At 43.5% G+C, this 26,511-nt stretch overlaps 1 protein-coding gene across 1 annotated transcript in view; it reads left to right on the top strand.

Annotated features, from left to right (window-relative positions):
- Nucleotides 1-5,659: 5,659 nt before the first annotated feature.
- Nucleotides 5,660-26,511, top strand: part of LOC105896168 (E3 ubiquitin-protein ligase RNF19A) — a 29,200-nt gene continuing 8,348 nt past the window's right edge. The window contains exons 1-2 of the mRNA XM_031575915.2: nucleotides 5,660-5,812; nucleotides 20,548-21,507. Coding sequence (XP_031431775.1) covers nucleotides 20,816-21,507 — 692 coding nt within the window. The 5' untranslated portion in view covers nucleotides 5,660-5,812; nucleotides 20,548-20,815. The remainder of the gene's footprint in view (nucleotides 5,813-20,547; nucleotides 21,508-26,511) is intronic.

Here is a 26,511-nt window from a genome sequence, read left to right on the forward strand (position 1 = left end):
AATTCCCATACACCTTGCCGGACAGGCTCTTCCTCTACCGTATTTTCCTATTGTTAATGGTTTACCTTCATTTATCTCTTTATCTGTTCATCTAATTGATGTTACTAACAAAATGTTCTCTCTGTTATAGCGTTACCTTTGCTCACAAATGCCGATGGCTGTGGAAACAGTGTTCCTCATCACCATATCCATTCAGTGCAACTATGCGCATTGGTAGCCAAACTCTACCCACTCACTTTGTATCTTTCCTCCCCTCCGAGTCAAGGCCATCTTCACTGTGGAATGCCGCTGTAGTCTCTCCAACTGACCTACTTGCAGAAACCCTAGGCCTACACCTACCCACCCCACTGCATAGTCATGCACTTATTCTACCCCATACTCTGTGCTAGCTTTACCTGCAATGTAAATAATTGCCACCATCAACATAGTTTTCTGTTCCATTACTCTACTTACCCTTGTAATAGTAACCTACGAGCACACTATATACCCACTAAGCTGTTTTACAATACTTGAATGCTCTCTCCCCACCTTATCCACTATCAATTTTGTATGCATCATTTATATACCATGTTATGTTTGTATGTATTGTGTACATTTAACAGATGTATGCTAGCATGCTCATCCTGATACGTGTTTGTTTCTGATTGTCTCTCCTCCCCTTCTCCTGCCTCCCCTTCTGGCATACAAGATGGAGGGCAAAAATGTAAGCCACAGATTTTGACAAAAGAACATCAAACTGGAAGAAAGGACATTTTTTATGACAAGCGATGGCACTGCTTATGTTGAGAAAAAATTGTCTTTTTTGTATTCTTAATTGTCTACTCTGACAAGTCTACTCTGACAGTTTCAGTTTTATTGAGAACATAAGCATACCTGAAAAAGCCTTCATGATTTATATTTAAAACAAAGTTTTTGTTTTATCATACTTTGAAATTTTGGCTGCAAAAGTTGTTCATAGGTGAGAACATACGTCATTGTACGCTATGAACTTCAGGTGCCCATCTAAGCTATTTTCTTTAATCTCCACCTTCCATTAAGCAGCAGGGATAACCACTGTTGTCACTTTGCTATAAGGTGTTGTCTAATCTTTGAAAATAATGTATGAATAGTTTATGAATGCTACTTGGCGTGTCACTTTACTATACAGCCAATGGGGGATTTATAAATGTATTAAAAGCATTTTGTTTGAAATATTGGATTGAAAGGTACTTCCTCTTAGTTCGATTTTGACCTTTTGACCCTATTTTACTCCGACACAGAAAATAGCTGATTACTTAGACAACAGAAGTGCCAATGACAATGAAAGGGCCATGCCAAGTCATTTTGAAAATATATGCTAATCTACTATCTTCAGTTCAGTTATTTTCAAAGTCATTTTGATAATATTCAGGAAAATACATTCGCAAAAATGGGACTTCATTTTGAATACAAAATCTTTTAACTTAGTATTCCATAGTAATTTACCTTGTGTATGAATGCTAATTCATATTTTATGAAGCATTCATATAAGGTTTTATGTGCTATGTACTCACCATTCAAATAACAAGTGTTACTGTTCCTTATGTGGTGTGTGTGGAAATCTGTCTAGAATGTAGAGCAAATAATGAATTCCTGTTTGAGACACTAGGTGGCAACAAAGAGGCATGTAATAGAAAAAGAAACAGAAAAACAGAACCGAAAAAGCCTAATGAATGTATACCTTTGTCACCGTTTTCTCAATTAACATCTTCAGTGGCGAATGAAACTGGGTGGACATTTCCAAACTTGAAATATAACTTTTATGTATTTCTACATATAGAGCAACAAACAGTTCTCTATTTGAAAGCCATCTGTGATCTGCTTGGTTGGGCATTTCAGAGGTCTTTTTCACAAACCAGATCAGCTGTGGTTTGTTTGAGTTAAAAGTATATTTTCCAAAAGGCTCTGATGTTTCAGTGATTGATGCGCAAGACAGAAATCCCTGCTACTCTGTAGCTTCTGACAAATCTGCCCTGGACAGGAATGTCACCAGGAATGTCATGTGTGCTGTTGAATTCTTCCGAGTATAATGCTTGACTTCGTCCAGAGTATCTGACCACTACAGAGTCCAAATACAGCACAGGTTGCGTTACAGTCTGGCTCTGCCACTCTGTCCAGTCTGTGTCCAGCTGGACTTCCCCCTCCTCTCTGACTGATGAACAGCGAAAGCCAGATAAACCCAGACAGTCAAAGGTTCAGCCATCATCTCTGTGTCATGAAACTGGGCTTTTGTGAATATAAGCTCAGGCAGTGAGCCTGGCTGTGCTCGGTCTGCTGTGAAAGTGAATTTAAAGCTGATTTGCTTTTCTGCTTCTTCAAATGTAAATAGAAGGCTGCTCTAAAGCAGGCCTGAGTGGCTCGGTCAGGTCACCCAGATGGGTAGGAGGAGGGCTGCTGGCAAGTATGGAGTTTCCTCTATGAACCTGGAGCTATGCGGGGCATTCGCTCTCTGACCAGAGCCTTGTTTTGAGGGTTATTTTTGGCCAGGTGTGATGTGTGGAAGTGACTGGTGGTGGTTTGTGAATTCCTCCTGATTGCTCTGTGTGGACTTGAGGATTATCCCAGTAATGTAATATATAGTATGTCAGTCATCCACTATGCGTCCAGTGCCTAATATTAGTCAGCGGTAGTATTGGGGTGGCATTTGCTTGCTCTCTCTGTTTACCCCAGGGGGTTGGCTTTGTTTACTGTAACCATCCAACTGTTTCAACAACTGCTCCCTCCGCTGTGGCTGTTTACCCTCTGCCTCTTAAAATAAGATGTCGCTCTCCACACTGTCGACTGTAAAAGCTGTTTGTGAGCACTTCCCTCAAAACCAAGGCTAAGTGGGCCCGATTTAGCTGGTGTTGGGAGATTCTGGGAGGTAAAGCTACTTCTGTGATATTTTTGGGTGCCTTGCTTTAATGTGTGTTTGAGTGGTTCAGCTGCTTTACTCTTATTACCTGCGTCTCCAGTCAGCCCCTCAAACACAGCCAAATATGGGCACCAACACTGGATGAATGTTTGGCATTCAGCTGGCCAAAGAGTAAACATCGCAATTATGCCACAAAACTTTGAAACCATGACACCGTTGCTTGATTATTTGTGGAGAAAACTGGTATTTCCAATCCAGCATTGCCACATGTCTGGGCAGTCTTTTCCACCACTGTAACCCTCATCAGACCTGGGTAATTCCTTTGTCATGCCGTGACACAGGCAAGAACCTGCTCTAGGTTACATTCAAATGTTTTGTAAGGGCTCTGTAGTGTCCAATGTCTTGTCAAGACGCCAACACAAACATTTCCAGGCTTCAGACAGTCTTTGGTTTTGAAACAGTACCTCATGCATATTTTAAGGATTAATCATGACAAAATTGACAAAATAGACGAAAAGAGGGACAGGAGGTTGTTAAGCTTGATTCTGTGCCATGTTTTTGTTATGCGCAGTGGTCCAGTCGGAGATTTAGTTGGATGAACATGCAGCCATAATCATATAAGCAAAAAAGTTAGCCGTCATTTTCCCATTTAGCCATGACAAAGTTAGAAAATGAGGGTGCTGTTTGAAATGTGCCAGTTTTTTGGCTGATTTATTTAATCTATTAAATGTAATGACACAAAATCCACTTCCTTTCATAACCTATGGTTAAAAAAACATGTTGATTTACTTCCAGTATGATCAAGTACTATAGTGCTGGAAACAGAGACTCAAGAGACCCATCATGTAGTCCTCTGGAGTAGACTATTTCTATCACTGTTTACATCATATTTACTGGCATTAGTGACGTCATAGCTGGGGAGAAGGAGTACTTCTGAGGATAATGTGTTATTATTACTACGTCAACCAATGTTGATTTTATTTAGCAGTGATGTTTACACATAAATCCTCCAACTGGAAGGCTGTGCTGTTTTCTGTGCAAGTAGGTGTTTAGACTACGAATGAAGAAATTCTCCGAACTCTCTTTTGTTTTATCAAATTTGTTGACCGTTTTTCTAAATTGCTTGAACTTACTTGGTGATATTATACCATTATACCTACTTGGTGATATCCGTGAGCTCATTGTAAGAATGGCAAGAGTGATCAGCTTATTTCTAACCCATCCTACTCACTTTAATAGAGAGCTAAATTAAAATTAAATAGGCTTTTATCACACCACTATGACACAAAGTCAAAGGGATAATAGAATATCTACCTGTATATCTACCTAGAATGCTTTATCAGCTTTGTGGAAATATTCTGTTTTGTTCCATTGTAAATAACGAGTCTTTTAACTTTGAATGAGTCATTTACTTTTACAGTCATATTTTAATGACAGACATGTCCTTTTTTTATCTTACAGGGAATTAAAGGTAATGGATTAAATGTTTTCCCTATTTTGTGCTTCTTAAAACCATTATTGAAAAGCCTGAGATGCTGACATGAGCTCCCTCTTTGGTATATCACAGATGGGGTGAGGCTCTTTTTGGTGGTAGTGATTCCATTAGTGTAAGGCAGCAGTTGGGTATTACCAGGATTAAAGGGGAAAATAGCAGGGGCACTCGTGCCAGTCTGTGCTCAGCAATGCGCCACACGTACACAAACTGTTACCACACAACCCATAATCCCACTGATTAACGTCACAACAGCTACTGAAAGAATAAAAGTGGGGGGGAAATTACAACAGTGTTAAAAAACACTATGGAGTAGACTGGTATGTTTCTCAGGCTCTAATCCTCTGTTAGTTGTTGCATTTGATTCTGTAAAAGTCTCACCTTGGAGGAAGTGTGGGATTGGTTAAGTGTTTTGTTCCACTTCAAGCAGATCATCAACACACCACTGACACACATTTTCAACAGAACTATACTCCAGAGAACTATACTCCTGAAACCACCTGACAGGACCGCTGCTCACACCTGGACAGTTTTAGCTGCTGATATTTTGGTTCAGGGGACATGTACATATGCAACTTGGCATCTACATTCCTTGAGGCCTGGACAGTTCCAAAAGCATCACTGTTCTTGACAGTTGGAGACATTTCTGAGGAATGTAAATATTGGTGGTAGAGGGTACAACACACACATGGATTTTTCCACAGGCAGAACCTTTCCGCTTTGTACGAATGATTATGCTAGTCAAATATAACTTCTTGGTGTCTTTCTTCCTTTCTTTGTGTATCACTGCATAATGTTACTAACATCTGCATCTGTTGTGGTGACTATGGATTCCCACTTATAGCAGCTAAGAATAATACAACAACCATAGGCTACAGCCACATAACTGCCTGCTTGTTTTCAGTCAATAGGTGGCTTATTTGGAACAAAGTGAGTTATTGAAGGTGCAATGTACAATGTTTGTTGTGAGAAATGAATTTTTTTTGTTATTAAACCTCATAATAATTTTGTTGTTTTAATGACAAAAATTACAACTCATGTAAGAGCAGATAGGCCTAACCCTTAATTCATTTGTTCGCAAAACGTGAACATTCTTAGGTTCATACAAATAATTTAATTAATAGTTAATTTAAATAATAGTTTAAATTAACGAATAGGATAATGTTTGGTTACATGGGGAAATGTCTGATCAGGGACTAGAAAGTTTTCGACTTCTCACTCGATTTTTACAAAGTTCTCTTGACGGCGTATTATCGCGAGACTATTTGAACAGCCTTACAGAGAAAGAACGTAAACCAGCTGCAAGCTCTTCAGATCAACGAACGGGGTGGGACCGAAACAAGCTGGATTGTGCTAAAACTGGAGAAAGTACATACACTATTTGGTCCGCAAAGGATTTCTTTGGACATGTGGACAGTGGAAGTGCTCTTCTGAAAACATTCTTGAAGGTCACTTTACTTTATGTGTTAAAGGTGTGAAGCATATTGACCTCCTTATCTAGCTGGTTGTATACTGAACATATCTCAGGCATTTTTCTGCTAACGTTAGTTGGAGTGGTTTGCTTAGCCAGCTAACGTTATCTACGCTAAGCTAACTCGTTAATGTAAGCTACTGTTAGTTTGGACCTTGCATTTTAGTGTTGACAGTCATTGCAGCTATTAAGCTGCCGTTGTAACGTGAGCTATTGTAACTCATAACTCTTGGTGTCAGTTTATATTTGGTTGTATCGGCTTTCAAGCTGGAAACGCTCACGTTAAATTCGTAATATGCTCACTGACAACATAACCAGCGATGCTAGTAAGAGTTGCTTTATGGCTAACGTTTGTTTCCTCCCTTGGAATAGGTTATGATACATGTGTGACCGACAGGCTGACTAGTCGCCCGTTTTCGGATATCTAGCTGGCTTCCTAGCATTTAACCTAGCTTCCTCCCTAGCTAACGTTAGATAGCCAGGTGCCCTGGTGTAGATTTATAGACAACAGACCTCCTATTGTTTGGTTCTTCGGTCAGTGTTTGGTTGTTCAGTGATAAGTAAGGTAAACATTGTTGGATAATCAACTTGAATGGCGCTACTGTAACAAAGATCATCCTTGAGTTTGATAAAGTTATGAGTTACGTTACCACAACTATCTTAACGTTAGATAGCGAGCCAAACGTATTGAACTTCTGCTCATGTTATTTAACAATTCCTATTTTAACATCCCATTTACATCCAACAAATAGATTCGCGTTAAATGTACTTATTGGTTATTGTTAGGTACTGTTCGTTAGTGAGCTAACTAGTTTGCTACATTAGCATTTTTTTTGCTAACACGAGTTGGATGAGAATGATGAGACCAAATCCTAGCCTACCACCAAGTAGACGAACTAACATGCTAACGTTACCTCTAGTGTCACTAAAATCTTGAACTGTAAACATCTGGATGTTATCCTGACACTTGAGACAGATATTCAACACCAGTTGTCGATAAAACCTTGTTAAAGTTGCCCCGTGTCCTTTTGTGTTGCTTAACGTGTCCAGTGCCAAGACGTTTATCAACGTCCAATGCTTCGTTGTCAATGATTATTAACTACCTCTGTCCAAATATTGATCCTTAGTTGGTCAGAGAGAGACTTATATTAGTTATGCATTAGTCTAAATCTGGAGAAAGACAAACACTTGTCTTTTGTTATCGCTCTTAGTCAGACTCCGATTGATGAATGATTCAGCTAGTACTACTGTGTCCTGCCAGTGAAGACCTGTCTTAAATCCATACAAAAATGAATCATTATCTATGAACCAGGGGTGCCTGAGGGTTGCCAACATTTGAACTTTTTCTTAAATTTTGAAATGTCAGTTGTAAGCAATTGCAAGTTGTAGTTGTTAACAGTGTGCTGTCATGAAAGGTTATTTTATTTTTAGTAGATCTCTAACAAGGAAATTCCAGAGGAAACTCATTTTGTCTGTGTCACCTGTTCTTTAACTATGAGAACTGCAGTCACATTTGTTTACACCTAACAACCTAAGTGTGCCTTCCAGTTAGACCAAATGTATTTCAAGGACAGTTTATTCAGGCACAGAGCTTTTAGTCTAGATTTCAGACTCAGCAGTTGAATCCTGGTTTCAGTAACTGGATGAAGAATCCAGAACTCATTGGGACAAGCACCTGTGTCTTACTGAAACTGGCTTTTTATGTAGCCTAACTAAATTGATGACTGGTGGCATAACAGTTAAGTGCAGTATGTTGATATTAGAGAATGGGGAATAGGTATGATTTGGTAGATGGGTAGAGGTATGATTTTGTGATTTTGTGCAAGATGCATGTTTTTTGTCACATATGGAGATCTATGGGATTGCGATGTGGAAAAACAGGCAGACCTTGGCTAGAGCCAGAGATGGAAGCTGAATATGTTGTATGTAATGCATCACCCCTAGGCTTCCAAACCTTACCCACCTGTTAATTGTTGTCACTTGTCATATAGTGAATGAATGCTGTCATTTTCAAATATATTGAAACCCCTTTCCAACTAAACCTTAGTCTTTATTTTACATCATTAACTGTGTATTTTTATAGAAAAAGCTTTTGTGATGTGCAACCTTAAGAGGCAAAATAATGAATGGTATCTATCCATGAAAAGGACACAGATAATTCCGTAAAGGCCTAGGTTTTAGATTATGAAGTCCATAGGACTGAAGGAAAGAAGTAAGGATTAAGCACCTGTGCTAAGCACCAGTAAGCATATTTGATATGAGCACTGGATGTCTGTCTGAGCTTTGTAGACTGAGTCCCTAATCCAGTCCACAGTCTTCCATTATACAGCCTATGAATGAGTCTTCTCTCACCCTCACGCGTGATCCACATGTCTGGGTGCTGGCAGAGGAGCCAGAGAGGGCTCAAATGAGCTTGGCTGCCCACTCACCCACGCCCCATGTGCAGCACGTGTGACCCAGCAGAACACGGCAGTCGGTGGTGGGCCTCCTCCTCCTCTGTGCCTGTGCCCACTGACTCTCCCTCTCTTGTTGTTTCTAGCCTGCTTCCTACATTGGGCAGAAGTTAAAACCCCTTCATTGACCACGTAGAATGTAAAGCTCCTGCTGTGCCACTGCTCGAAGGAAGGGATCTAAATGGCTAATTGTTCTGCCCTGATTTTTGTCAGTTGTTGATGTGAGGTAAGGCTGATGGGCCTGATATTTGGCTTCGCACTACTCTATAATTTAGACTTTGGATCTAGTGGCAAATGCCATGGGTTGTGTTATAAAGTATAACATTTTTACTTTTGGTTTTGTGCTCAAGCTGTCTTTTGAAAGAGTATAACAAATCTCTCAATTTCCTGAAAACGGCGGCCCATGTTGTAGTTGAGGATCGATAGGTTTTGCTCATCAAAGGTTTTAAATGGCAGTGGAAACAAATGTCAACATATACAGATTTAGTGTACATATTAAATCCTCAGTCGTTAACTGGTTTAAGTTTAATGTCCATGGCAACTGGATGGTTACTATGGAATTTCAGAAATGGCTCAAATGTTTCACACGGATCATTAAACAAGATGGCTGATTTTAGCTTCTAGCTTTTAGGCTTGACGGTCAGGCTCCTGAACAGGATTCATTCTTAGGGGAAATATTTGTGTTGGGACTCATGGCTATACTAAAGAGTATGAATCCTTCCAGTCGGTTAAACCATAAACCTGATTTAGGCTTTTGGTTTTTCCTTGTCTGTAACACTAACTTCTAATCAGCTACACTAAACCTGATGTAGTATTTCCTGGTCTGTGGCACTAAAACTTCACCTGAAGCGAGTTGCTTCAGGCCGATTTCTAATAAATATGCTCATGGAAGCATAAGCATACAAAACAAGCATACAAAACAAGAAATCAATTTTCCTTGTCATTCTACAGATCTGAAAAGATGTTTTTGCTTTTTCATGGCCGTTGACCCTTTGGCTCTGAGAACAGTAGGACAAGCAAGAAGAGATTTGTATTAAATGCAGTTGTTCATTTGCATTAGGAAAGCAGAGCTTTGTGTATCTTTGCAGAGGCCTTTATCTTGCACAGGTGACCCTGAGCCGATGTTAGTGAGGGTCCTTGTGTGACTTTTGTGCTGTCCTTTTCAGAATAAACACAGCTGCAGGGCCTATGTCTGTAGCCCGTCAGGGTGTCCTTGATCGCAATTCCTCTGCCCTTCCCACCCAAGAAGGTTTGTTTTCGCTCAAAGGGAGAGAAAAACAATTGCCCCATCGCTCAGGCATTCCTTTGGATGGAAAAGGTGCCTGAGATGGCTAGACTGGGGCCTTTACAAATTATTAGCTGCTGCTTCTAGGGGCAACACCCTTTTTTGACCCCTCCGGACCTGTCAACAGATGATTTCATATGGGGGATTTTTCTGCAGCTGCATTTTTGTGCAAAAATTATGTTAAACTGATGTTTCTGTGGGGAAATGGATGACTGCTGTTAAAAAATCAGACACGCCTTAGTCTGATTAATTCTGAGGCTCTGAAACCACATGTCCTTTTCAGTATTCCTTAGAGCAGGAAGGAGTAGCCACAGTCTAGAAACTTCTTAAAAACGATCCCCTTGAACTCCTTGCCATATTTTGACACTTGTGTTTATCAAAGCACCCACAGATATCTTGTCCCAGCTCCATAAATGCAACAGTGATGAGCTGTAAACAACTGAACCAAGGGCTGCGAGTTGCTGGCTTTGTGTTCTGGAATTCAAGGTGGGTGTTCCAGCGAGCCTGGCCGCCTGGTTGGATTTTGGGGTCTGAGAGCTGGGGAGGCTCTGTGTGCTGTGGGAGAGATAAATCTAGTGAAGGAGTGGGGGTAACCTCTGTCTTTGTCATCTTCCAGTGTCAGACCACCATTACAGAAGTACTGGTTTAGTACTGTGTTATAGCTTAGACTGTATTTTTGTCACAGGATTTTTGAAACTCATGTGAATGACTTGAGTGCATTTATCCTTGCCTTCTGTAGTAACAGTGTTCTCCTAAATGCTTGTCTCACAGAAAAGATCATATTTCTGCAGTAGCCTTTTTAATGGGCTGTCCTCTCCCATGCAGAGATAATAGCACAGGGAATAGAAAGAATCTTGTGAGATTCTAAACTCAAGGCTAAATGACCAGCTGTAATATTCTGACATTCGACTTCACCTTTTATGGTTTTCTACGCCTCCGTCATAGGGGAATAATTCTTTGGAAAACTGCTGTGAAGTTTATTCAGAATAAACGAATATAAGCTTGGGATGGCAAAATTTGCATGAATAATTAAGCCTTGGTGGCACAGTGTGAGGTGTAATCAATCTGCTGCTAATAAACCGGAAGAGTAGGCCCTTTGTAAGAGGTGGGGATTACTGGCAAATGGCTCCGTAAATGACATTAGTGGATTGAATCATCTTTCAATGTTGCCCGACCATGAAGACCGTTGTTTGGACTCAAGCCCACGTCTGTCTGTCCTCCTGGCCATGGCTTTGTGAGGTTGATGGTGGAGGAAGGAACTTGCACCCTAATAGTGTCAATGTTGATCAGATTCTTTGAAAATAATTTTAAACGTTTTAAGATTGAGATTTGTATTTTTTTTTTAATATATTTGGCAGTGACATGTCACCTCCATCAAAATGTCACCTCCATCAAAATTATTCCCCGCGGCATAATTTGTCCCGGGAAATACACTTTGGTGAGTTCTTCTTTTTATGCTTGTTTTGGATGTATTGGTAGACCACTAATAGTGAAATGCAAAAAGAATAGAATACCTGTACGAAGAGCCTGCCTTTGGACTAGTGACTGCGGTATGCAAGGTGCAGACCAGATGCACACTTAGTCACCAGCTGCTGTAAATGACAGCCTTGTTAAGATGAAGAGGCAGACTTGGTGGGAGGAAAGTCAATATCATTTCACCTCATTTCCTAAGTGACTCTTGTGGTGTTTGCTGAGGTGTTGTGGAAAGCCTCCTCTCACTTCGTCAAAGTGTGTTTTGTAATCTCTATTCTGATAGAGGAAGGGCTTAAAAAAAATTACTAAAGAAGAACCCCCCCCGGAACTTCTCTTCCCTTTTTAACCCATGTTAATTTACTTTAACATAAAGCTCGAGTAGGAAATGGGGTGCCTCAAATCAGGTCTGAATAGACAAAATATGTTAACCAATCAAACGTGAAGCTGGGGCCTTCTCACTTATTCTTCACCAGCTGTCTTGTGAGGCATGGTAGAGGCTAATCCCCTTGATGTTGACCACAAAGGTGTTACTGGTAGGACAGGTCTTGCTGTTTTATCAGGAGAAAGGCAACACTTTGGCCTGCATTGAGGGCATTGCACTTTCCTGGAAAATATCTACGAACAGGAAGAAATACTTGTTATTGCACCCCATTGGCCTTCATTTAACTGGCCCATTGGCCCTGATTTCACTCAAACCAGTGAGAGCACTTGTGCTGCCAGAGGGCATCCCTACACATTCACAGTGTGGTGCCCATCCTTAACGCGAATGACTCGATGACTCGGGCCCGACCTAATTTTTTACTTTTGTTTTTATTTTCTCTCGTTTGATCTGCCAACTTGCTGACTAACTTTCTGTTGCGTAGGAGGAGGACAGGAATTTCACCGCCGGCACAACTGCCATGTCTTAGAAGACCTAGTAGAAGACTAGAATAATACAATAGTCTTCTAATATGTCCTCTTTGATACATTTTATTGGTGATGGGTAAATGTTTTTTTACTCCCAATCTACCTACCCATATATTTTTAGAATTGGATGTTACGGCAAACCCAACATATTTTTAAGTGTGGCCTGACCTGCTTTAAGGCCTGGACTTTGCCAGTCTAGTAAAGGACTGGTGCCTTGTGGACAGGCAAGGAAGTAGTGTGGAGAAACCCCTCATATTGTTATTGGAAGATGTCCTATTTGTGAAGTGTATTAAAGTGTTTCAGCTGAGTTCACGAAGTGTTGGTATGGAAATGGTCTGACTGGCTAGATATTGCTGAACAGGCCTATTGTTACAAAACTGGATAATACTATTCTACAAACAAGAGCAATTAAATCCAGCAATTAAATAACATCTTTTTTTAACAAAGGAGGAATTACGTCTAAGGGTAATGAATTGCCATTTCTGTTCTTGGGAAGGTATATTGTTTGTATTTATTGTTTTTTTTTGTTGTGAGATCTATGCTAAAATCCATCTTTTCCATATATAGTTGTGGTAACATCAGTTTGACCCCTGAGAAGAGGAATTTATTTGTGAACACAAAATGCCTATTGGTTGTAAAAAGAGGTTGTGGGAATTAAATACTTTCCCCATACCAGAGAGACTCGCTCGCTCGCTCTCTCTCTCTCTCCCTTGCTTTGACTCTGAGACTGGTCTCTGAGAATTCCTGGGCTCTGACATCATTTCCTGCTTTCTGAAGTTGAGGGAGACAGGGAGGGACAGCAGAGCCAGTCATGTTGCTTGCGTTGAGAGCTAGGGTAACATGTTTGTGTTGACTATAGATTGTGATGACAGGTTTTGGATTTAATCATCCCAGTTCTCCTCTGTCTAAGTCTAAAATGAAGGGCCTGATAATCTTAACACAAAAGTTAGCTGGTCAGATGTGCACATTGGATATGTCAAAATCCAGGCATAAACCTGCCTGGTTCAGGGAGGTGGCAAAATGGACTCTCAGTATGATTAGGGTAAATTATCTTAAAAGGCAGTACTAGACCTGCTTGCAGATTTAATGTATTTGAGATATTGTGTAGCACAGGCTAAGTGTTCCTTATTGTTTTGTTTTGCACTAATGTGCAATTTTCCCATAAGGACATAAAGAGGCACGCATCCAGGCACATGTGTGCACACACACATACACCTACACACACACACACACATCTCTTAGGTGCAATCAGGGCCAGCTCGTTTCCAAGACCTAATTGTCACTTGCGGTTGACTTTTACTAGGAAGTCATCCCCACACCAGACACCCCCTGTAAAATATCAGACCTGTAGACAGGGAGTGGAACAGTCAGTGGCCCTGGAATGTGCCGGGAGACGGAATCATCCAGGAGAGCGGCTAGGAATGTGGCCCCGGTGGACCATGGCACTCGCACCCCAGCCTTGATCCTCTTTGTGTGGTCAATGTCTTTTGGGGGTGGGGCTGTGTGTGTGTAGAGCGGTGTTCCCCTGCATTTATCTGACCATGTTTTGTATCGGGATGCCTCCCTTGCTTTCTTTAGAGGGTGTCTTAATTGCTCTGAGCTTTTGCACTTTATTCATGTATGCCTTGATGTTTACATTTGGGTTGGACAGATCACTGTAAAAAGGATGGACAGCGTACACTCGTGTCAAAAGTTAAGCCACTGGAAGGAACTTGGGAAAAAATAAAAGTTAGTAATTGGGTTGGACAATATGAAGACTTTGTTCTAGTTGAAATCTCCTCAGGCAATATAGGCCTAATGCTTTCAAGATGGTGAGAGTTGATTTGTGCTGTGTTTTCTTAGTATGTAGACTGCACTACATTATACTGTATGTGTTCTATTGGCTGTCTGTATTTATACATGTATGTCTATATACATGCATCTTTTCTTTCCCTCATGAACCTTGAACCTCAGTCTGCTTTGAAGCAGAGACCCTGGGTCGAGAGGGGTCAGTACGTTGACCCCAAAGGAACACACATCACAACTTGTGTTCTTCGACGTCTTCTGGGGCTCTAGATTTAGATGAGACCTAGTGCTCCCTCAGATGTCTGGGATGGTTGAAGGGACACGTGAATATCAGTCAGAGCTACTCTCGCAACTCCTGAACAGCAAATTGAACAGGGAGAACGCTGTCCCAGACAGTTGCTGTCTCTGGAACTGGGATCTGCTCCCGATCTGGTTCTGCTGATCAGACATGGGTGGCAGTCTCCTTTCTGCAACAGCAGGTCAGCATAGGTCTGTGGGGTTTTGTCACCGTGACAACGGTGGCTTGCACTTGCTCCATCACTAGGGGAGACCATAAACAAACATTTTAACAGGAAGTTCTTTTTTTTTTTTTTTTTTTTTTATAAACGCTCTCATGGTTTCAGCCCTGTACGTTATGGTGCTGTGCACTCTGGCTTGAGAGTTATACTGGCTCAGTTTGGCTTCAGAGATGGAGATGGAGATTTGGAGAGCTCCTTGGAAGGAAGAAGTGCAAGATAGAGGGGAGGGTTCTCTACTCCCCCGCTCTGAATGTGTACTCCTGTCACATTCATAGAAACACGCTGTGACTGATGATGAGGGCAAGTGTGCTGTAGTCCTCTTAAAGACACTCGGTGGTATCTCTACTTGCCTCAAGGTTTTGTAGTGACTGCTGCTACCCCTGTGCAACCCACGCAAATCTGGGTCCATGTTATTCACGTGTTCCCAAAGTTGGATACCTTGTTCTTTTGAAGTCAGGATAAAAACAATAATCGATGGTTTTTCAGTTGTGCCTGTTTGAGGTTGTTTTGTTAAGTTTGTCTATTCAAATTGTTCAGTTTCGTCTTTGCTTAAACACTGTGTGTGCTAGTTTGTGGGTACAGAACAGCGTTTGCCAGTCAGGCCTTTGACAAGCAGTGAGACTGTAGCTGCTTATAGCTGGGGGCCCCAACAGCTGTACCTGGAGCTGCTGTGAGGTCTGCTGAGGTTGGAGGTCAACACTGCTAGGCCCTTTGGCCACTCTTCTCAAACAGGGCTCGGCAGGCACTAGTGTGTATGTGTGCAGGGGACAAAATTAACTTTTTGGTTCTACCAGCCAAATATAAGAATATATATATATATATATATATATATATATCACACATTCTTTTTTTTAACCGGCAAACCGGCTTTCCATAACAATTTGTATGTATCTGTAATATACTACCATCACGTGTAAGTTTCATTTCATTGTAAACCACATATGGAATAGATTGAAGTTAAATTAGACTAGTTTTATTTTCAGTATAGGCTGTCATTTATTTAGCTAAAAGGAATTCATCATACAATTCGTACAGTTCAGACAATCTTAACCTTTGTTTAGATAAAGGTTGCATCATACAGTTTAGTGAGCTACCAAATACTCTACTATGACTCAGACCGATCTTTAAAGACTGCCTTACAGATAACATCAGCGGTAGCGGTAGAAGTTCTTCAGAAGTCGCGTAGATATGCCAAGCATTTTTTTTGGTACCTCTATTTCACACACCAGAATGATGCTGTAACCACCATCATTCCCCCAGCAACACAGACATCTATAAGCCATCGGCGGGTGACAATTTTGTTCCCTGTGCGTGCGTGTGTCTGTCTGTGTGTGCATGCTAACAAGTGGAAACATGCCCACAAATGCACTTGCTTACGTGCTTTTTTTTTTTTTTTTTTTCAGCGCAGTGTGCCTAGAGATTTCGATTTTAAATTATGTGAGACCACTCGATTACTAGTGTACCATGTATTTTCCTGAACAGTGTACTCTAAATCGAATAACACAAACGCATGTATGCGTTTTGTTTTTGTATGCTAAAAGAGCATGCTTCTCGACTAGTCAGTCAGCAGAATTACAGTAATGGGTTGAAGGGCTTGTTGTAGCAGGTCTCTTTGATGAGCTTATTCACCAAAGAAGACAGGAAATTAGCGTGGGCCTTTAAAAGACTGTAGCAGCCTGGAGCAGCGCTACTGCAGCGCCTCTTCCTGTTGTGGCTCGCGCTCTCTGGAGCCTGGCCTTGAACAACAAGCCCTTCAAGTCTGTCTCTACCAAGTAAGATGGCAGCTGCCATGGGTTTGGTTTTGTGTCTTTGGTGTGAAATGTGTTGCTTGTTGTTGTTGTTGTTGTTGTTGTGCTTTGTGTGATTTCAGTTGCTCAGGACTACCCTTGGGCTGAATCATTGTTTTCTGTGGCCTTGCTTCATTGCTTTACTACTTCATATTGTGGCATCAAGTTTCCCCATTGTTTCCCTGAGCTCACCTGTAACACTGGAAGTCTGTACACAGACCAACTCACACGTGCACAGACACACCTCTACATAGTCCTGACCTTGCTGACGTAAGGTGTAAGCCAACACCTCTTCGGTATTCTTCAGAAGAGAAAAACACACACACACACACACGCAGTCAGATCATCCTCTCCGGAGGCACTTTTCAAATACCACTCTAAATAAGGGCCCTTTCCCGTTGCCTTCACTCCCAAATGCACTGAAATTTCACCATCTCTTGCCAAATCTCTCCACCTCTTGCATATCAAAGCTAGAAAATGAGGATTATTTCAACAGCGTTATGCTTTTGCCATTTGTCCTCACAGCTGAGAGGGTTATCTAGCCTGACTTCTGGCTGTCACGGTGAGCCCAAAGCTAGTCAGTCTCAACCAAGGCTGACTACAGCTAAGACTACCGGATTTTCCTGACTATTAACCGCACCGCAGGGATGCAGATATTTTACAAAATCAATGTATAAACTGTGGTTTATGGTCGGGAAAATACTGTTGCTGAGGGAAAGCGCTGAATAGTCCACCATGAGAGATTGTGATAATAGCCTTTAGTCTGTCATGAGAGATTGTTATTGTAGCTAATGTTAGCTATTTGGCTGACGGTTCATGAGAAGCTGTGAGCGTTATACCTCACCCCCTTTGTTTCTCAACATTGCCAAGATACGCTTGCGTCAGGCATTTTCCTAAAAGCTGCATACACTTACACTACCTTATCTGTCATGTGTATGAGGAATGTGTGTTTTGTTCTTGGACTCAGTTTTGGCATCAAGCATACATGCGAGTGGTGTGTCAATGTGACAGTTCTACACTTAAGACTTTTTTCCGTTTCTGTGTAGTTTGGCAGCAGGCTGAGTTTGAGCCCTATAAGCACAGTGCAGTGCATGCCCAACCGTGTGTGTGTGTGTGTGTGTGTGTGCGTGTGTATGTGTGTTTGCTGCTCTGCTGAGTAGATGTGTGAAATCTGAACCTGGTGTGGTTCTGACTTGTCCCGTGAGCAGCAGGTCAAGCTGCAGTACACAGGTGTCTGCATGTGTATCTGGCGGCATGTGTTTGGCCTGAACGCAGACTTAGTATGCTCAGTACACAGGCTACACCAACTGTGTACCTTTTGGGCCTCTTTTGAGAGTTCCCCTGGAAACCTTGCACTTGTGTTGGGCTCAGGCAATGTCATACTCTTGCTTAGGTGTGTACTCCCTAAGAGCAAGATTTGTGACTTCCAGTCCCCACCCACATACAGACATGTCTGTAAGGAAATGGCGAAATTCTGAAAGGCTTCAAGGCATTTGTATCAGTGACCACTGAACCCAATGGATGTCATTGTCCTCTGACTAGCGCTGTGTATTGGTAAGAATCTGGCGTTATGATAAACTTTGATTACAACATTTCTATCTAGTGGTCGGGGTTTAAACACAACACAAAGTCAAACCCTATGATATTTTGTTACACCCCTACCTCTGACCACCTCACACTACACGGCTCAGTGTGGTTTGGGCTGTCTATAAGAAAATGGCTCTCTGATTTGAGTGAAAGGTTTTACTTTTCCCTGTGAAGTTGTGAGTTTCACAAAGCCGTTTACATGGACATGTCCACTCTCCTGTGTTGCCCAAGTGGCCTTCCATCACTGTTCTGCTTTACTAAATGGTAAATGGACTGCATTTATATAGCGCTTTTATACTCATAGAGCACTCCTTCCGATTGCTGAACCACCATCAGCCCTTACTAATGGTCTCCTCCTTCCTCGTCCCCCCCCCCCACACACACACACACATATACCGTGGCTGACTATCTGCTCTTTTTCTCTGATGTGGCAAGTGTTACGTGGCGATGGTGTCAACTGGTTCGAGTGTTCATGGGTATTCATTTCCAGCTCAGGCTCTGCCTTCCTGACTGGCGTTTCTTACTTGTCCAGCTGGATTCACAAGACTCACATGAGCAAAGGGAGGAAGGACTGAGAGAGCAGAAACACAGGGAAGTGCACCAAGAAGAAGAAGAAGAAGAAGTAGAGGAGTAGAGACATTTTCACTGAGTTCATCTCCAAGGAAGATTCAAAAGGTTGCTGGTTGTATTGTTTTGACAAGGCTTAGATTCAACAGGTGGGAGTATGTAAATACACACACACCCCGCCCCCTCCCCGCTATCCAGTGTCTCGCTACACCTCAGGTGTGAAGTCTCAAGTGCAAGTGATGAGAGACTGAGAGTGTCTGTGTCTGTGTGTGTGTGGTGTGTGTGTGTGTGTGTGGGGGGGGGGGATCTAAATAGCACTGAGAGATGAGTGTTGACACCGTGCAGGATATAAGTATTTTCACACATGCTCACCATATCAGACTGGACTGTGTAGACAAGTCTTGGTACGGTTTCATTGGCTGTCTGTGATACTGGATGTTTGTATGTTTGTCGTAATAATTCATCTGTCTGACACTTTCTTGTCAATGAGTTGAGGTTTAAACAGTAATTTTAGAGAGCCATTGAGTGGAGGCGTGTGGTGAAATTTGTTCATTCATAAAATGAATTTTGCGTTAATCCAGATGTGTATGAACTTTTTGTATGAATTGGTTAGATTCCATTTGTCATAGTTGATGCCTAGAAAACATTCTAATTAGATACATCATAATCTAGGACTAGATTGTCATATTGAAGGCTAATGTTTCAGAAAAAATAGGAGTTCAAATGCTGTCTTTAGACAGTATGACACATTTAAAGTAGCAATGGCCAAATCTCCCTCCCATGCTCTTCTGTCTCCTCCAGGTGAAATCTGTGTAGGTGCCCTGTAGGTCTGCTTCCTGGTTTGGAGCTTGAAAAGCCATTTGAGCGCCCCCCTGCAATAGATTCACCTCACCAACAGTTCCTTTCGAAGACCTTTTGATTAATGTATTACTTGCCACTACCCTGAAAGCCTTACACTTTTATTTCTCAAAGCTTTCTAAAAGTCATACCGATTTCACTCACTCTTCTTGGTTAAGATAATTTACTTTGGGAAAATATCTTGTCACTGCAACCCATGTCAATGCATGGCCCTCCCCTTTAATGTAACCAGTTGCTCAACCTCAACCGCAAGCAGGTTTATCCTGGGTCAGGTCACAGAACTTTGACTGTTTTGATGAAAAGAGGAACGGAGAGGTTGTGACATATTTAAGGCCATTTCTTTACCAAAATAAAAAAGAGAAGGCAGGGGAGGGGAAAACCCAACATCAAATTGTCATCCATTTATTTGGTAAATGCCATCAAAGAAGTCAACCTTTCATCTCCGAACTTGCATCCTCAGCTTATGGTTGACTGGAGATTGGTTAGCCTCATTTTTTTTCACCGATTTGCGTTGCATTTGGACCGAGTGGTGTTGCCAGGTAACGGAGATCCTTGATGTCACTCTCGTCTCTGTCCACACGTCACTGGAATCCAGATTCTCTCTCTCTCTCTCTCTCTCTCTCTCTCTCTCTCTCTCTCTCTCTCTCTCTCTCTCTCTCTCTCTCTCCTCTCTGTCTTATGTAGGTCAGCCGACATTATGACTGCTTCATTGAGCTGATAAATGGCAGGGCAAGAGTGTGCGCAGGTTTACAGTGTTCTGTACTGTTATATTGCCAGTACGTCTTATCAAGCTATGAAGTGCTTCGGTTTTTATCTCAGAATTGTGTTTCCTGCGTCACTCTCACTTTTTATACATTTTTTCTGTTGAGTTATGTTGGGAAAATATCTGAATGGTTTTTTGACCCATGTAGGGCGCTGCATTGGTGGGTGTGAGAATAATCTGGTAAAGCTGTGAGCAGGTTTTAGATGTTTGGGTGGTGTTGGGGCTCTGTCTGTGTGTGTGTGTGTTTGTGTGTGTGTGTGTGTGTGTGTGTGTGTGTATGTATGTATGTATAAATAAATAAATAAATAAATAAATATATATATATATATGTGGGGAAAAAGATACAATTAAGTTGTTTATTTGAAAAGATGTAGCAATGATTGGAAGCCATCTGTTTGGTTATTAAGTACGGATAATGTCTACTTGCTGGCTTTAACACTCCCTGTGTGATAATTTACAAACATCAATGTCTTCCCCTTCTCTGTTACTGCATTGAAATATGGCTTTTATCACCTAAGGAACACTAATTGGCGGGTGTGGGTGTCTTCAGGTATCATGTTTCTTGTTTCTAGCTATGCTATCTGTGTTGGACATTGAGGTAGACATTGCTAGTTTCATTTGTGTTAGCTCATCTTTGTCTGCAATGAACGTTGTCTATGATCTTCTGTCCAGTTCATGCTCAATTAAGGGCCATATGTTTATTTAATAATACATTTTTTTTGTGTTTCAGGTGCTGAATGTAGAGAGCGAGAGCGGGCGTATCCCCACCCCACACCTCAGCCCCTCTCACAGACTACAGAGTTCCCGAATGGCCCCAGCAGCTAATTCACAGAGAGCCCACGCCATGTCCTAACCCACGGCGTGCCTGCAACTCCCCCCCCCCCCCTCCCCTTCCTCCTGGACACCACCTCCCCTCACCCTCTTCCTCCTTCTCCTCTTCCTCTTCTCCCCACTTCATCTCTGTCACATGTGAGTGGTGTGGCGACCAAGCCGGAGCAATGAGCCTGCAGAAGCACATGCAACTGGGCTCAGAGCGGGACTTGCATTCCACCGCCTCCTCCATCAGCCTACCCTCCGTCAAGAAGGCGCCCAAGAAGCGACGCCTCTCCCTGGGAGCGTTCTTCCGCCGGCGCCCCCGGGAGCCCAAGCGAAAACCCCGTGATTTGGTGTTGTCTGCAGGATGCGCCGCCTCTGTTGGAGGGGTGGAGGGCATTGCCAGCATCGAGAGCATCCATTCGGACACTTACCATGACAAGGCCCTCGGGGCTGGGCCTGCGGCTCCGCCCGGGGCTGCAGCTCCGGCTGCGGCAGAAGTGGCCTCCACTTTTACTGGTGGCTCCCACGCCTCTACGTCCTCGGCGGCGTCATCATCGTCCTCTTCCTCCTCGTCCAAGGCGGAACTGCTGGAGTGCCCGCTGTGCCTTCTGCGCCACACGCGCGACAACTTCCCCGACATCATGACATGCCCGCACCGCTCCTGCGCCGACTGCCTTCGGCAGTACCTGCGCATCGAGATCAGCGAGAGCCGCGTCAACATCTCCTGCCCTGAGTGCGCCGAGCGCTTCAACCCCAACGACATCCGCGCCATCCTCGCCGACGTCTCGCTCTCGGACAAGTACGAGGAGTTCATGCTGCGCCGCTGGCTCGTGGCTGACCCCGACTGCCGCTGGTGCCCCGCCCCTGACTGCGGGTGAGTCAAGGGCACATGACCCCACCCCACACAACCACCATCATCTTAGAGCGTTCAGATTGTAGGGCTCCTCTTTTTCGAGTTGGTATATCAGCAGAGATTCTCTTCAGTTGGGCTAAGACCATGGAATTAAGAAGGAAAGGGTGGACTGAAGAAGGGTACTTAGAGAGAGAATTCTTAGTGGAGAATTGACATTCCCATTCCCAGCAAAGCTATGTTCTGTGTGTTTTTACCACAATTTCCAGGCTATTAACCGATTTTGCTAAATTTCTACAGCCCTGCGTTTAATACTCGAGTGCGTCCTATACACGGCAATGCAGTTATTTTCGCCTGATAGTTAGTAGCACACACAGTAACTACCAGATAAAGGGGTCTCTCCCTCTCTCTTTCACATAGGAGAAACAACATTGGATAGATGACACATTTTCTTTCACACTGTCCCATTCGGTCTTCCATAATTATAAAGTAAGGGGTGTTGTGTATTCCTACCAGACTGTAAGTAATCGGATGCTATGGAGCGTGAACCTCCGCAAGTGGTGTGCTAGATAGGTCTCATGCCAGTTAACCTGGCTATGAACTATCCTAGCTATCTCTAGCTTAGGTAACCATAGTAACAGTTTGTAGTTGCTAAGGTGTGTAATATGATTTTTTTTTTAATACGAAGTGAATATGAACTTGTGTTAATATGAAGCTACACAGGCACCCAGAGGGTTTCTACCGCTCATAGCTTTTTAACTATCTTAACTATCTCTAGCTTATGGAACTATCTTAACAGTTGGCAGCTGCCAGCATGCTACCTTTTCGTATTATAAGTTAAATCGATAAGACCATAACATCAGCTTGATAACTAGCTATCATTTCATGCAAATGGACTCTTCCATTTAAACCTTTTATCGTTATTAAAAAGTGTCCCTAGCTAGCTAGCTTGTTAGCATAGCAACTAGATAACCATAGCAACCAGCAAACACAAAGTTTAATTTCTCAAAATCTGCTCACCAATAAAAGGCAGTCTTGGGTTCAAACTAGTCACAACCACTTCTAGCTGATGTTAAATGGCTTCACATTGACAATTCTGGGACAAATAATGGGACATCCACAGAGCAAGGCCTTACTCTGATATCAATATAATGTTAGCCGATGAGTGGGGAGAAATAACCCCTACCCCTTACCTTTCTCAATCACGTTAATTGAATTGCAATTCCCAATGCAAGAATGTCAGAAGATAATTGTTCATGGTACTAGGTTGCCAGGGAATTGAGTAACAATTGGACATAAACGTTTAGCAGCTATTTCCACACCATAACACAGTGTGTCTGTGTGTCATTACTTAAGACCAGATGTGATGTTTGGCCACTATTGCTTTAAGAAATTATGAAGGGTTGCTCAATAAGGCAACGTAAATTCATCTTATTTGACATCTGACTGAGTTATATAATGTTGTGTTAAACCTTATCAGGTCAACCTTGGCTCTGACCTCGAGATTAAGCTCGATACACACGCACAGTCACACACGAGCAAACAGACAGCGTTCCTCTGTTGGTACGTTTTTTTTTTTTTTTTGCTCCAGAGTAGCAGGCAGCAGTGGCATGCAGGCCACAGGCAGCGCTGGGAGGTTGCCGGGGGACTCCAGTGCAACGCTGTCTGAGCACGCTCTGTTTCTGTTTCTGCCCATGGGCTGGGCTAAGGTCACGGTTTGCCGTGGTGGCAGGGGCCAAGTGTTGCTGAAGGAGAGGATCTGAGCAGGGCTCTCCCTCACATGAAGACTGGGAATCTCACATGCACCCCCCCCCAATGACCTGCTGTATCCCTAGCTTTGTGTACACACTTTACATAGTGGCTCTCCACTACACCTCTGGCTACTCCAGCAAAACTAAACCCCAGCCAATCTCTTCTGTGGCTTTACAGTTAAACAAACAGTCGCTGTGTTTGCTTGTGTCATTTGTCAAGAAGAAAAACCACAAGCAGGATTGCTGTGCTTTCAGTTTTAGACATGGGTGGGGGGGGTGGGGGGGGTGGGGGGGGGGGCGGTGGTGGTGACATCTTTCACTGGGGCTACAGTGTGGTCCTTCGGCGGTGCTGTGGAATTGATCGTTGTGCCGCAGGCTTCTGTGGGTTTGGGCTTGAGCTGTCGAGGGGAGAGTCAAGCCAGAGCTCCTGTTCCGGCATATCTAGGCCTTGAGTCTTCCCACCACACAGCTAAGATTTGCCTCAGCTGAGCCACAGAGATGCTGTGATTGGAGGCCAATATAATGACACACGCAATAATCAGTCATGCTACAGCACACAGACATGTCCACGCAAACACTCACACAAACACACACCTGCACTAATGAAGGCTTGTTCATGCATACGCACACACACACACACACACACAGACTCTCTCACAATTCAGTGGACCATCTATTTCAAGGAAAACTCGGCAGAAGTCAAGTTTGGGTCCCAGCAGCTGTTGCTTTTAATACTTCCTGCCTATTCATTTTCCTCCTTCCTCATACCACGCTTGAATGAAATATTAAACGGAGAGGAGGAAAGCTCATGTCTGCAGTCTTGTGTCTGCTGTGGGATTGGCACTCGAGTCGTTCAGTTTTTCCTCCAAAGCCCCATCATGTTGGTACAAAAATCCTGCACTCACAAGAATTTTACCCCTTCACTTTTTGTTATGTTGCAACATTATGCTAAAATCATTTAAATTATACTAGCTAGAAGCTTTTTATACTATTTTCTATACTATACTAGTATTCGGTCAGGGTGTTAAAGACTGACCACTTTTCATCATTGTGTGTGTGTGTGTGTGTGTGTGTGTGTGTGTGTGTGTGTGTGTGTGTGTGTGTGTGTGTGTGTGTGTGTGTGTGTGTGTGTGTGTGTGTGTGTGTGTGTGTGTGTGTGTGTGTGTGTGTGTGTGTGTGTGTGTGTGTGTGTGTGTGTGTGTGTGTGTGTGTGTGTGGCTGTGCACTGCAGTAACTCTCTCCCTCCTCTGTCACACTGCTCTGCTCTCACCACTCCCTCTGCTGCTGTGCTGGGGCATTGTCTCTGTGCCAAGCCATTTCTGCTGCGCTGGTGGCCTGAGCATTTGGATGCGTGCCAGGCAGTGTCTGCAGCAGCGATGGCCTGTGCCCAGGGGTCAGCTGGTATTCTCCACCCGACTCTGAGCAGCATGTCATCGCCGTCAACAGCAGCAGCAGCTCAACTTGGGCACTACCCTGTGCTCACTGAGACGCCCCCCCCCCCCCCCCCTCCTCTAGCACCAGCAGAGTGAGCTCACTCGACCCAGACGCTCAGCACCAGGCCTGCGGGGCAGAGGGGTGGTGATGGTCTCCATCAGCACATCAGCAGACTCTTCAGTCAACATGCCCGCCTAAAGCCCAGGCCACCCACTGCAGCACACAGCCTGGAGAGGCTCTGGAGGAGGGGGTGACCAAAGAGGCACTGGGGGACACAGGTGGCCTTGGAGAGTGATGGTGCTTTGTGCTTTTTACTGCATGCTGTCACTTAACAGGGTTGGCATTCAATTCAAGTAATTTAAGCCTCCTGGGTAACTTCTTAGGCAAGTTTTAAAACGTACAGGACGCATGTTGTAGTAAACATCTAGTTCACATTCTGTGAAATATCCATCCATGATCTGGATGAGGTGCATGTCATGAAAAAGGCCACAGTGTGGGCAGAAGTCATCTTTCAAATATTTGGTACTTTCAGTAAATGGGTCAACAGGACACAAGGTTGGTCAGTTCAACCACATGCAGAGTTCTTAATCTCCTTGGTTTAGGAGGTAGGGGAGTTGTTCAGCAATCGGAAGGTTGCTAGTCCCATCCCGACACCACCTCACCAAGTGTCGAAGTGTCCTTGAGCAAGACACTGAACCCCCAACTGCTCCTGATGTTCAGGTCGGCACCTTAGATAGTAGCCTCTGCCATCGGTGTGTGAATGGGTAGATATCTGTAAAGCGCTTTGAGTGCTCTGAGTAGAAAAGTGCTATATAAATGCAGTTAATTTACCATGTTCACTGTAGAAAGCTTCCACTGCCCCACGTGATGTCATTGTTGACCTTCGCTTGTTGTCTCTTGACACTGAATCTACAAAGCGTAACAGGTCATTGCTCTGCGCCAGTGGCCAAACTCTAGGCTGAAGCCCTAACATGTTCACCATTGAAAGATGACTGATGTCTCACCGCTGACAGAGTTGACCGCTGCTCATCTGCTGTGAAGCTCTGCTAGTGTTTCTGCCTCAGCCATGCATCCCAGACACTCTGTGGGGAGGAGCAGTGCCAAGGTTTTAACCTGAGCCACAAACGCTCCCACCACTGAGAGAAAGGGAACTCTCACGTCTGGCTCTATGCTAGGCTAGAACTGGTTCCCTAGACACAGCAGTCTCTGGGATGTGTGTGCGTGTGTGTCTGTCACTCACACTCACTCACACACACACTCACTCACACACAAGGTCATGTCATCAATTCCATCTGCCTGACTCTAATGCACACGTCGGCTCTGAGCCATCACCCATCCAAAGGCTCTGCGTCTAACCAGCACTTTCATCTCTCCCAGCAGATGAATGTGTCTGAACCATAAATCCACTTCACACTCCAGCGTTTGGTATAACACGGTCAGTCATGTTAGCTCGCGCCGGTTTTTTAATGTTCCATCACCCAGTTTGTGGAGAGGATGTGAGGAATTGAGGGGAGTGAAATGGCAGTATTTTTTTTTTTTTTAATTGTGTGTGTGTGTGTGTGTGTGTGTGTGTGTGTGCACGTGCATCCATGTATGTGTACATGTGCATATGTGTGCCTGCTTGCCAGTAAGCGTAGTCCTTCATTCAGCCCTTGTGCTCATGTCAGACTGGGTCCTCTTTGTTTTCCCAGACCTGCTTCCACTCTTGGCTGCTCTGCTCCTCTCCTCCCAACCGTCCTCCCCGTGCCAGAAGCCTGAGCACATGTCCTGCTTTCCCACAGACATCAGGCATGAACGCACTAAGGAAAGAATGTTGAGGGGAGAGAGGGAAAGAAAGGATGCA

The sequence above is a fragment of the Clupea harengus genome, chromosome 11 (assembly GCF_900700415.2).
Source record: "Clupea harengus chromosome 11, Ch_v2.0.2, whole genome shotgun sequence".
In the NCBI taxonomy this organism is placed as follows: domain Eukaryota; kingdom Metazoa; phylum Chordata; class Actinopteri; order Clupeiformes; family Clupeidae; genus Clupea; species Clupea harengus.